The sequence below is a fragment of the Pteropus vampyrus genome, unplaced genomic scaffold (genome assembly GCF_000151845.1).
Source record: "Pteropus vampyrus isolate Shadow unplaced genomic scaffold, Pvam_2.0 Scaffold391, whole genome shotgun sequence".
Lineage (NCBI taxonomy): Eukaryota > Metazoa > Chordata > Mammalia > Chiroptera > Pteropodidae > Pteropus > Pteropus vampyrus.
This window is the reverse complement of record NW_011889172.1, coordinates 619,978-630,869: the sequence shown is the minus strand read 5'-3', so window position 1 is coordinate 630,869 and position 10,892 is coordinate 619,978. Positions and strand designations below refer to the sequence as shown.

At 52.1% G+C, this 10,892-nt stretch overlaps 1 protein-coding gene across 2 annotated transcripts; it reads right to left on the bottom strand.

The window, feature by feature from the left end:
* Positions 1-289: 289 nt before the first annotated feature.
* On the bottom strand, positions 290-7,182 carry MRPL4 (mitochondrial ribosomal protein L4). Of its 2 annotated transcripts, XR_897105.2 has the most exons (10): positions 6,848-7,182; positions 6,696-6,762; positions 6,466-6,616; positions 4,690-4,741; positions 3,543-3,660; positions 2,604-2,710; positions 2,365-2,474; positions 2,213-2,289; positions 835-1,140; positions 290-706 (listed from the first exon to the last, which is right to left on the bottom strand). XR_897105.2 is itself a non-coding variant. In XM_011380252.2 (9 exons), the coding sequence occupies exons 1-9, from the start codon at positions 6,902-6,904 to the stop codon at positions 995-997; spliced, it is 885 nt and encodes a 294-aa protein (XP_011378554.1). In that variant the 5' UTR covers positions 6,905-7,182; the 3' UTR covers positions 290-994. The 2 variants fall into 2 exon arrangements, 1 of the variants encoding a protein (XP_011378554.1); XM_011380252.2 differs by having other exon boundaries at positions 290-1,140.
* Positions 7,183-10,892: the final 3,710 nt, after the last annotated feature.

The following is a 10,892-nucleotide window of genomic DNA, read 5'->3' as shown; positions in this document are numbered from 1 at the left end:
TATAGTCATATCTGGTGCTTTAAGGATCAAAATTTATGTCCATGGAGATTTTCAAAGAATGTGTTGCAAGCTCCGAGGGCACTCCCAAGAGAGGCATTCCTGAGATGTTTTCAGCAAGGGTCAGCCCAGCTGATGGGTGGTCACTGTGGCGGACTGGCCTGGCCAGGCCCGCACATGCAGATGGCAGTCTCATCTAACTTCAAAGAAATTGGCCACATGATTTTATAGTCTGTTTAAAAAATTAACTTTGGGGGAGGGGGAAATGACATTAGCAGACTCAAGGTAACAGTTTGATGTTTTTAAACATGTATTTATTCACTCGTTTATTGACCATATTGATTCCGACTCTGCTCAGGGGAATCACTGTAATGACAGTTCAGGTTTGCATATGGCACCTACTCATGGAATCGAGACCACACATGGGACTAAAGGACAGTACCAAATGGGACCGCAGACGCTGTCAGGGATGCGAGTACATGATGAGTGCCCAGGAACCAGGAGGTGCCAGGAACAGGTTTGTGGGGACGGGCAGCACTCATGCTCCTGCGCGCTCCTGGAGGCTGCCCCACCCAGGGAAGCAACTCTGAGTCACTTCTATAAACAGTGCTGAGGAGAGAGGTACTGGCGGTGCCCAGCCCCGGGGCAAGAGCCCAACTTGCCAGATGGAATTGTTCACAACATGACAATGAGCTGTTCTGTTTCTCCTCTGTGATTAGAAAAATAAAATTTATCTTAACAAAAGAAAAGAGAGAATTGGGCAGGAGCTTGGTGAGGCTCTCTGCCGAGTTACCCCTTCCGGGTCACGATACCCATCCGGCCACACTGTGGGCTCACCTTCTTACCAGGATGAGGGGTCTGGGCAGTGCGACTCTTGCAGGGTGGGTGTGAGGCCCCCAAACCCACCAGGGGCTTGGCCTGGCTCAGAGCAGGCACCTGGCATGGAGCTGTGCAGGAAGGGCAGCCACTGTGCCCTGGGGGGGCATAGGGTGGGGGCTCATGGGAAGTCACGGTAGGGAAGGCGGAAAGGGTAGAGGGGCGTATAGCGTGAGTCATGCCAGAGCAGCTTCTCCTCCAGGAAGGCAACAGTCTGCAGGGTCAGGACCAGCGTCTGGTGCTTCAGCATGCTATGCACGTTCAGGCCTGGTGCGGGGGGAGGGGGTCAAGGTGGGTACAGTCAGGGTGGAGCTGCACCCCACATCTGGAGCCCCTTTCCCTCCTCTGGGGAGCGCTGGCGTGGGGTCATGAGCCCTGTGGATTGGGATTTAAACTCTGGCTCAGACGCTCACTGCTGGGGAGACCCTGGGCAGGGGACTGTATTCAGCCTGTCAATGTGGCATGCCAGGCTCTGCCCACTGCTTGGCAGTGATTCCCATTTCACACTCCAGTGGGTGGGTACAGACCATAGAGCAGATGAATAAACGAAGGGCAGCGAGTGTGGCTGCAATTAGCGAGGGAGCATGAGGGGAGGGCAGGGTGGGGACAGAGCAGGTCATGCAGGATCTGGGGGGCCTCAGGGTGAACCTGGGCTTTTCCCCTGAAAGTGGTGGGAGCCATGGAGAGTTGTGAGCAGAGGGATGTCCCACAGTCAGGTGCTCACAGGCGCCCTCTGTTGGCTGTGTGTGTGTGGGGGGGGGGACAGAGTGTAGGGATGAGGGTAGAGGGGATTATACTGGTCCAGGGTGGGGCTGGCCCAGGGTGGTTAAGAGGTGTGTTTAAAGACAGAGCCGACCGGGTGAGCTGACCTACGAGTGGAAGGTGACACTGCAGTGTGGGGCTTGACCTGAGCCACTGGAAGGAAGGAGATACTAAGATGCCTGTGAGACCCCTTTGTGCAGCTATCCAGGAGGCAGCTGGACATGCAATGAGAGGACTGGGAGAGAGCTCTGAGGATCAGGCAACGTGGTGATGGGTATAACGTGCTCAGGACAGACCTGATCTTGCCTGTCCAACTCTCTGAGTGAGGAGCCAGATAGGGACAGCCAGTGGGCCCTCACACTCAATCCACAGCCAGGACTGTGACCCGAGCTTGGACAGATGCGATCCCAGAGTGTTTGAGAGAGACGTCATTCTCCGGACACTCCATTTGGGCCAGACGAGGGTTGGGGAGAGTGCACTGCTCAAGGCCACTCAGTGACTGAGAGGGAGATACAGGATTTAAACTGGCCCATGCACTCTCCGGGGACCTGGGGGCAGACTGGTGCCCTTCACTCACCAACAGCCGGAACCAGGTTGAAGGTCTTGAGCCCGGAGGTGGCTGCCACTATATTCTGAGGCATGTCCTCATATGCTCTGAAACAGAGGCCAGGAGGTGAGCCCCACAGAGGATGGAGCTTGGCCCCTCCCCCATCTGCCCTGCACCCTCACAAGTCCACCAGGAGCACGGAGTCCCCCCAGCGGCGGTAGCAGGCCAGCTCCGTCAGGTACTGGGGGTCTGCAGTCGGCAGCTCCAGGGAGTCCACGATGTGCAGGTTGTCCTGGTGGGAGGATAGAACAGATGGTCTGAGCCACGCCACCAAACCCCTGTAGCTGCCTGGGCTCCCCAGATCTCACGGCCCACATCCCAGGACCTTAGTGGCTCCCAGCAGGTGGGATCAGGGTTGTACCTGGGCCAGCTTGACAGTCAGCGCCACCTTGAGGCCCTGCACCCGCACTTTCATGGGCAGCATGTAGTAGTAGCTTGTGGGGCCCCGGGGGCCATGGGCAACGCCTCCTGCGGGGACAGAGGTGTGTGAACGGGGAGGGCCAGATATCTGCCCCAGTGGCTGGTGTGGGGTTGGGGAGGCTGCCAGCAGCCAGGCTGAATTCAGCAAGAGGACAGGGCCTCGGGTAGGGATGGAAAGGGGAGGCTAGATTAGGCATCACCTGGGACAGGTGACTTCCCCTCCCTGGGTGTGTGTTTCCTCAGCCATCAAACTCTGAGTGAGGGCTGTCTACCTGTGTGTTCACTGTCTGCTGGGCCCTGGAGTGCAGCAAGGAAGAGGACGGACAGGATCTTTGTCCTCATGCCATTCATATCAAGACAGAGGCTTGACCACAGAGGAACTCAGGGGTGGACAGGGTAGCACAAGAGTTGTGGGGGGCAGATGACCCAAAGAAAGGTCAGGGAAGGCTTCCCGGAGGAGGTGACCCAAACACATCAGAAGGATAATAGGAGTTGGCCAGGCAAATGGGAGATGACTGAGTGCTGTCTAGTCAGGAAGGGCACAAAGACGACAAGGGGATGGGGGCTGCAGCCACCAGTGCCTGGAATGCCAAAGTAAGAAGCTGAGACCACACAAAACCCACAGGAGCCACGAGGTACTCTGATGAGAGAGGCCAAGCCCAGAACTGGTGGGGTGGTGGAGATAGGAAAAAGTGAATGACTCTCAGATCTCTGCCTGCACATGGGCAGTGGGGTCTGTAGGCCTGAGGCCTGCTGCCCCTGCCGTGGTGGGTTGATAAGGTGGAGGGAACGGGACCGAGGAGACAACACACCACACGTATGTGAAGAAACACCCAGACCCTGCGTTAACCCAGAGCCCCTATCCGCCCTGCCTGCTTACCTCCTCGCCAGAGAGGGGAGCGAATGCTGCCGTGCCTGGCGCGCCCACTGCCTTTCTGTGGCCAGGGCTTCCGGCCACCACCCCGTACCTCAGCCCTAGTCTTGGTCTTGGCATAGCTCTGTGAGCACAAAGTGAGGAGATGGTCAGGTTTGCAAGGCAGATGTCACTGCAGTCGAAAGGCACCAGGTCCAGGAATGTAGCCGTGACCTGGGAAGACTGGGCCTGCTGCTGGGAATGCCAAGGAGGCACAGAGATTGGGGCTCTATAGTGACAAGCACAGATCACTTTTGGAGGGAAGGAAGGATAAAGAAATTAAGAATTTCTCCCTCCAGTTCAGAATGTCAGCCTCAGAAAGGCAGGGGCTCTGCCGCCTGGCACACAGCAGCTGCTCAGCATTTTCTGAATTTTAACATGGCTGCAACTGAAAGGAAGGTGGGGCATGGGGAAAGATATGGCTAGAATCGGGGAGAGGAGCAGGGTGGGGGATCATGATGGACTTCCAACGCCAGGCTGATGACTTCATTCCTAGAGCGACAAGGGGCCGGGGCGGGGAGGGGGGGGGTCGGGGCAGAGGGGTGGGGGTGTGGGTGGGAATAGGCTGGGGGAGGGCTTGCTGGATTTCTGAGGTGGGCAGGCAGCAGGCGGGAGACATTAATTGATAATGGCTTTTTCAATGCTCTTGGCATAAATTCCAAAGTCCTCACCATTGTTCCTGCTGACTCCAAGGCCACACTGGGCTGTTTTTGGTCCCTTCTACAAGGCCTTTGCATGTACAATTCCTACTCTTTCCACCCCACACCAGCCCCACTACCCCCTTTATCTAGTTAGCTCCTCCTGCACACCTGAAGTTAAATGACCCTTTCCATGGGACAACTTCCCTAATTATACATCTGCAGGTGTGACTACCTGATTTACATTCACCTCTCCAATTAGACTGCGAGCTTCATGAGGGCAGGGGTCTTGCCTGTCTCGTCCACTAGCACGATGCCCAGTATAAGGTGGGTGTTTAGAAAACGTCTGGCAAATGACCCATCAGTGAATGTTTCAGGAGAGAGGAGACGGGCCCGAGCCCAGCAATTCAGAGAAGACATGCTAAAGAGCTTCTTCTGCCTCCTTCTCCCCACCTCACCCCACTCGAGACACTCACAATTCTCTTGAAGTTCTTCTGCCAGATGGCAACCTGGTGCAGGATATCCAGCCTGTGGAGGTAGGAGACATGAGAGATCCGCTTCCACTTAAAACCCTCCCAAGGCCCCCATCCCACGAAATGAAAACCCAGGCTCCTCCCTCATACCTGCAGGGCCCTGTGTGATCTGCCTCCACCCCTTTCCCACTCCAGCTAGTGGTACCTCCAGCTCCACTACATTTTATTCTGTGAAATGGAGTCCGGCCTCTAGGCCTCTGCACTTGCTGTTCCCCCTGCCTGAAATGCTCTTCCACTGGCTGGGGTTCTTTCTCAGCCTACAGGTCTCAGCCCAAACAAGATCCAGAGGAGCTCCTTTGCAAAAAAGAGAGTCGCCGGTACCCACGGCCCTCTGTCTCATCTTACTTCTTTCCTAACATTACAGCTTACTTAATGCCACCTTCTTTCTGAACTCATTTGCCTCTCTAGCCCTGCACTGTTCCATGCGGTAGACACTGGCCACATGTGTGGCTACTGAACACCTAAAATATGGCCAGTGCCACATGCTGAAATAATATCTTAGATATATCAGGTTAAATAAGATACATTATTAAAATCAATCTCACTTGTTTCTTCCTATTTTTCAAAAACTGTGACTATCGGAAGAATTTAAATTACGCATTATGTTGGCTCACATTATGAGTCTATGTTGAACATGGCAGTCAGGGTAGTCTGCCAGGGGTTGGCAAACTATGGTTAGTAGGCCAAATCTGGCCTGCTGCCTCTTTTCATAAATGTTTTACTGGAACATAGCCATGCTCATTTGTTTATGTATCGTCTACAGCTGTTTTCACACTACACTGGCAGAGATGAATACTTGCCATGGAAACGTTATAGTCTGCAAAGCCTAAAATATTTACTGTCTGGCCCTTTACAGAAGTTTGTTGACCTCTGCTCTAGACTGTAAGCGACATCAGTGCTCATTCACTACACCTAAAACGGAATCTGGCACAGAGCAGGTGCTTCAGATATTTACAGAATAAACAAAATATATTGTTTTTAACTTTTTTTGTCACCCTCTACCAGATTAGGACTCTGTAAAGGCAGGGGCAAGTCATACAAATTACAGTAAGAGTAATGAATTAATAGCACTTATTGTGGGCCAGACACAGTGCACATGAGAGACATCCTACACCTCAGCAGTCAATAATCCAGCCCTGGGAGTGGGCCCACATAAACTTGAGATCCTGGTTCTAAAGTTTACAAGCTGTGTGACCTTGAGTAAATTTCATAACTTGTCTGTGTTCAGTTTCTTTATCTACAAAATAAGGATAACAGAACCCCTTCCTAGGGTTGCTGAGATTTAGTTAACTAAAATGCAAACAGGCTGTCCCAGGCACATGATAAGGATTTAGACATTGTTGTGATTTTTTTTTTTTTTTTTTGCAAAAAGCAATCACAGCAACGATAATCAACATTTCTGTAGAACTTATTAGGTGCCCAAATTAACTCATTTAATCATCTCAGCAACCTCTTGAGGTCTGAGAATAGAGACACTAAAGCACAAGGGGAGAAGGCAGGATTTGAACCCAGAGGTTCTTCATCCTTAACCCCTACAGGCTTCAGAGCTCTGCGTCCTTAATCTCTCATCTCTCAACCTGACACAACTCTGCAGCAGGGAAAACCATCATCCCCCTTTGACAGGTGGAGAAACTAGGCTCAAGTCCTGGTTATCCTGATTCCCAAACCCGCGCTCCTCGTCCCTCTGGCACCCAGTTCACCACTTCAGCTCCTGATTACCTGGGCGCCGTGGAGAAAACGTCCGGGTGCAGCTCGGCCAGACCCACGCGCTCCTGCTCGTAGCCCCGCAGGGACTCCACCCAGGCCTGTACGGGACGCTTGTGCGCGGGTACCGGGAGCTCGCACTTGCGCAGTACCGGTGCCTGGGGACCTGAAGCAATTGAGAGGTCAGGGACAAAGGTCAGAGCTCCTGGTCGCTGCCCTTCCCAGGGCGACGCCGGCAACCTCACCCTCGCTCGCCAACGGCTCTGGCTTCTCTGGCGGCTGCACTGCCTCTTCCGCCAGCGCGTTCAAGCCCTGTAAGCGGTGGGCGAAAGTGAAAGACGACCCTTGGACCCTTCAACCTTTGTCCTCCGACCTCGCCCCCAGTCCCTGGCCTCACCCGGCAGCCCGTGGGCCGAAGCCAGGCCCGCACCCCGGACCGGAGTAGCTGCAGCATTGCCTCGCAGCTCCCCACGCAGAGAGGTCAAGGCTCCCCCTGGGCTCGCTCGGCGCCTCGCGATGACGTCACGCCCTCGATGCTGCCTGCTCCGCTCAGATTCGGCGCGGGGAAGCGGAGCATGCAAGAGCGAGAACCGCGGGGCCCGGACCAGAGTCCCCCACTGCCACCCCAAAACTAACTCCCGAAACCCAGTTTTCCCTTCCGGCCTAAAGGGCCCTCTGCGACGCCTGGGAACGCAACCTCACATCAAGAAGCCCCGCCCCTCCGTAGGCCTTGCCCTCTTGGGTCCCGTCCACAAAGAGCCTTAAGCAGGAATCCAGCCAATGAGACCTCTCCTTCCCAAAGGGCACGTTCCCCGTTCAGCCAATGAGCGTTAAGTCCGGAAAAGTGGTCCGCCCACGAGTGAGCAGTTCTGGGGCGGACACCTAAGGGAATATGACCAATAACTGTTAGGCTTTGGTTTCAGCCACACCCTCCCGCCCCTGGGCCCCATCTAGCCGCCAAGGCTCGCCAAGGCGGTTTTTCTCTCTCCAATAATGCGGTTTTGTTTGTTTCAATGCAGGGCCTTATCTTCCACCGAAAGCTCTCAGGATTGGACCTGCCGGACCGTGCCTAACCCTCAGGGCAGGGCTATGTCTCCCTCAATCCCTTCAGATTGGGTCTGTGTCTCCCTCACCCCCTAGGTCAGGGTCCTGTCCCCTCTCAGACCTGACAGGGCGCTCCAAAGACAGAGCAAAGTGGAGAGTCCACAGATCCTAAATTGCCTCTCGTTGCCCCACCCCTCAGCCGAAGTCCAATAATCATTTTTAGGTTCTTTGCCACGTTGTCCTCACGACCTCCAGGCAGGGCCATAAGCCCATTGCAGCCTTCCCTGCCTGGTCTGACCCGATCACCTTGGAGGTGAGTGCGGTCTGGACTGAGCTCTGTGGCAGAGAACGTGGTCTCTGAGCCAACCTCGGGTTCCTCAGCTGGAAAATGGGCTGTTGTGAGACTTCAGTGATATAATGGAGACAAAGCGTGCCATTATTATTATTATTAAAGTTGAGTTTTGTTATTAAAGCAACGCAAAAGCCAAGGTAGGGTTGGGGGTGGACCTTGAATGATATGCTAAAGATGTAAACTTTTTTTTTGCATCTGATATATAACACGGCTATTTATATGAAGTATTTATGAAATTTTACAATGTATTTCATTGTGTATTCTATCCCTGCAAGAATATCTGTGAATGTGTTTAAAACTCTACGCTTTGCAATTTAAAAATGTCTTTTAATCCTTTATTTTGTAGAATTTTATTTATTCATTTTATGTTTGCATAGAGAATTCACACACCTGGTAAAGAAGTTTTCAAAAACTACAAAAAGATAACTAGAGCGAAGTCTATCTTCTCCATCCTCTGTCCCCTGCATTCCCCAGTACCCTTTCCTGAAACCACCACCACAACCAGCTGTGTGTCTCCTCTCAGAACCAGTTTGTGATTTTACAGACAGATTTACAAGTCTGTCCTGTGCCAAGGAGTTTAGATTTTACGTGGTGAACAAGGGAAAAATACTTAACGATTTATTAGGCACCTACCGTGTACTGCTGGGGTAAATCCAGAAGATGCCTTTGAGGTACTCACAGTCCAGTGAAGTAGGGTGAGGGATCAGAATAGGGGAGGTCTACAGAATCTGTGGGAACCCAGAGGAAGAATTCATAATGGGCGAGATCAAGGGTCTCAGAGTTGGCTTCTTTGAAGAGGTAACCTGAGAGCCAAGGATTGAGGGTCCATCACGAGTCTGTCCAGAGAAGAAAATGTGTTCCAAGCTGAGAGAACAGAAGTTGTAAAGGCTGAAAGTGGGTAGAGTGTGGTGGGGGTAGGGGTGGCCAGACCTTCCTGATGGCCACGTGCTTTGTTATTTACTCATTCATTTGTGTTGAACTCATCTCAGGGCCTTTGAAGAATATCCCTGCAATAATAACTGTGGATGTGTGTTTAAAATTCCACGGTGTTGTTCCTTCTACCTGGAATGTACTTCTCCCAGAGCTCCACATGGCTCAGTCCCTCACCTCCTTTACTTCTTTGCTCAAACATCACCTCCTCCAAGAACCCTGTCCTGACCACCCTATTTAAAATTGCAATCTTCACCCCTGGACCTTTTGACCCCCTTATCCTGACTATTTTTTTCCATCATTGTTTATCTTCTAATATCCTGTATAATTTCCTTTTTTTCCCCTCTTTTTTTAATGCTTTTTGTCTATCTCCCCCATTAGAGTGTAAACTTCTCCAGGGCAGAAATTTTGCTCTGGCTTGTTCTCTGCTGTAGCCCCAGCACCCAGTCTAGTGTCTGTAACACAGCAGGGGCTCAATACATGTTTCTTGAGTGAATTCCTTTCTTCATCTCTCTTGTAGGGTATTACCAGAAACAGAGAAAGCCCACCCTTTGTTTTTTGGGTCTTAAGGTCTCTATCTACCTGAAGTCACATAAATAAATGATTATTTACCCAGTGGCACTGGAGTCACATAGACACAGGTTTGAATCTAGGGGATGCTACCAATTGGCTGCATGTCTCTGGGCAAGTGGTTAGCTCTTTTGGAGTTTGGTCTCCTAATTGGTACGTGGGACATACGCAAACCCTCCCCTGTTGAGCTGTGTGAAGGATCAGAGTTCTCTTTCCTTCTATCCTCATTCCCCACACTTTTTTTGTCCCACAGAAGGATTCTATAAATGAGTCAGATCACATCCTTTCTCTACTTAGAACCCTCGGTATCTCCCTTTTCACTTAGGGCAAAAGCCAAAGTCATTGCAGCCCACAAGGCCCTGGAAAACCTGTACTAAGCTACTCCCACCTTCCCCCTCTATCACTCTGTGGTTTCAGCCACAGCAGTCTTCTTGCCAGACTTGTCAATTCCATGGCAGCCTCAGGGCCTTTGCACTTGCCATTCCTTCTGCCTGGAGCACTCTCCTTTGAATATCTGCGTGGCTCACTTCCTCACCTCATTCAGGTCTGCTCAAATATCACCTCAAGAGATACTGGGACTAAAATCACTGTTCCCTTCCTACCCCACATTTCTCATCTGCCTTCCCAGCGTTGTTTGTTTCCAGAACTTTCGCCACATGCTAACAGATGACAGACACCATGTTCTTGTTTTCCTGATGCTCGTCTGTCTCCCCCATTAAAACATCAGCTCCTGGACGACCCGGTTCTTTGTTGTTTTTTTCACCGCCAGCCCCCATTGCCAAGAAGGGTGCTGGGCACCCCATAGGTTCTCTATATGTAATAACTGAAAAAACGGAATGTAGAGAAAGCACTCGGCACAGGGATTCCCTCCCCAGCATATTAATTAAGAGCCTAATGAAAGGGAGGTAATGATCTCGAAAACTGCACACACTGCAAGGCTCAAACTTTGACCATTCTGGCCCAAGCCTAGGTGAAGGTGAAAGGTCGACATGTCCAGCCCACTCCTATGGATCAAAGGCTAAACTGCAGGTAACCTCTGTCTCCAGTGGTATGGGGCCAGTATTGTCAGCCTTGAGGCCCAGAGTGGATCTCTGCTGGCCACAGGCATGATAGCAATTTAGGGAGTGCATGTCAGAAGCTGAAGGGTCCCCTAACATCTGGCCTTTCCTAGCCCCCCATCGCTGGGCAAGGGTTTTCACAAAGACCAGAGGTCAAGGCTGGAATATTGGGGGCAGCCTTCATGTAGGAGGTGTAGAGCGCGGGTGCAGCCTTGATGAGGGCAATTCTGAACTATCATGGGGAACCGTCTAATTTGCCCCCTTATCAACTGCTAAAACATCTGCTGTGTGTTTGCAGCTCAGTTTTTGGGTAACTGCCAAGGAGCCAGGCAGTCTCCCATTGAGGCATCCCTGCCCCCCCTCCCGTGCCCTCCCACTCCCACCCCTTCACTCTCCCCCACCCCCCTACCCGCCCCTGGGGATGGGCCTGATTTGCATAGCCGTTTCCATTCCTTTTTAGTTCCCTTCAGTTTAGTCAAATTGGGATT

Bases quoted from the DNA above. Each gene is read 5' to 3' on its own strand.
- MRPL4 (XM_011380252.2), bottom strand. From the start codon at position 6,904: ATGCTGCAGCTACTCCGGTCCGGGGTGCGGGCCTGGCTTCGGCCCACG. The intron at 6,763-6,847 runs GTGAGGCCAGGG...CACCGCTTACAG, and splicing joins TTCGGCCCACGGGCTGCCGG to GGCTTGAACGCGCTGGCGGA. The intron at 1,141-2,212 runs GTGAGTGAAGGG...CCCCCGCACCAG, and splicing joins CAACCTGGTTCCGGCTGTTG to GCCTGAACGTGCATAGCATG.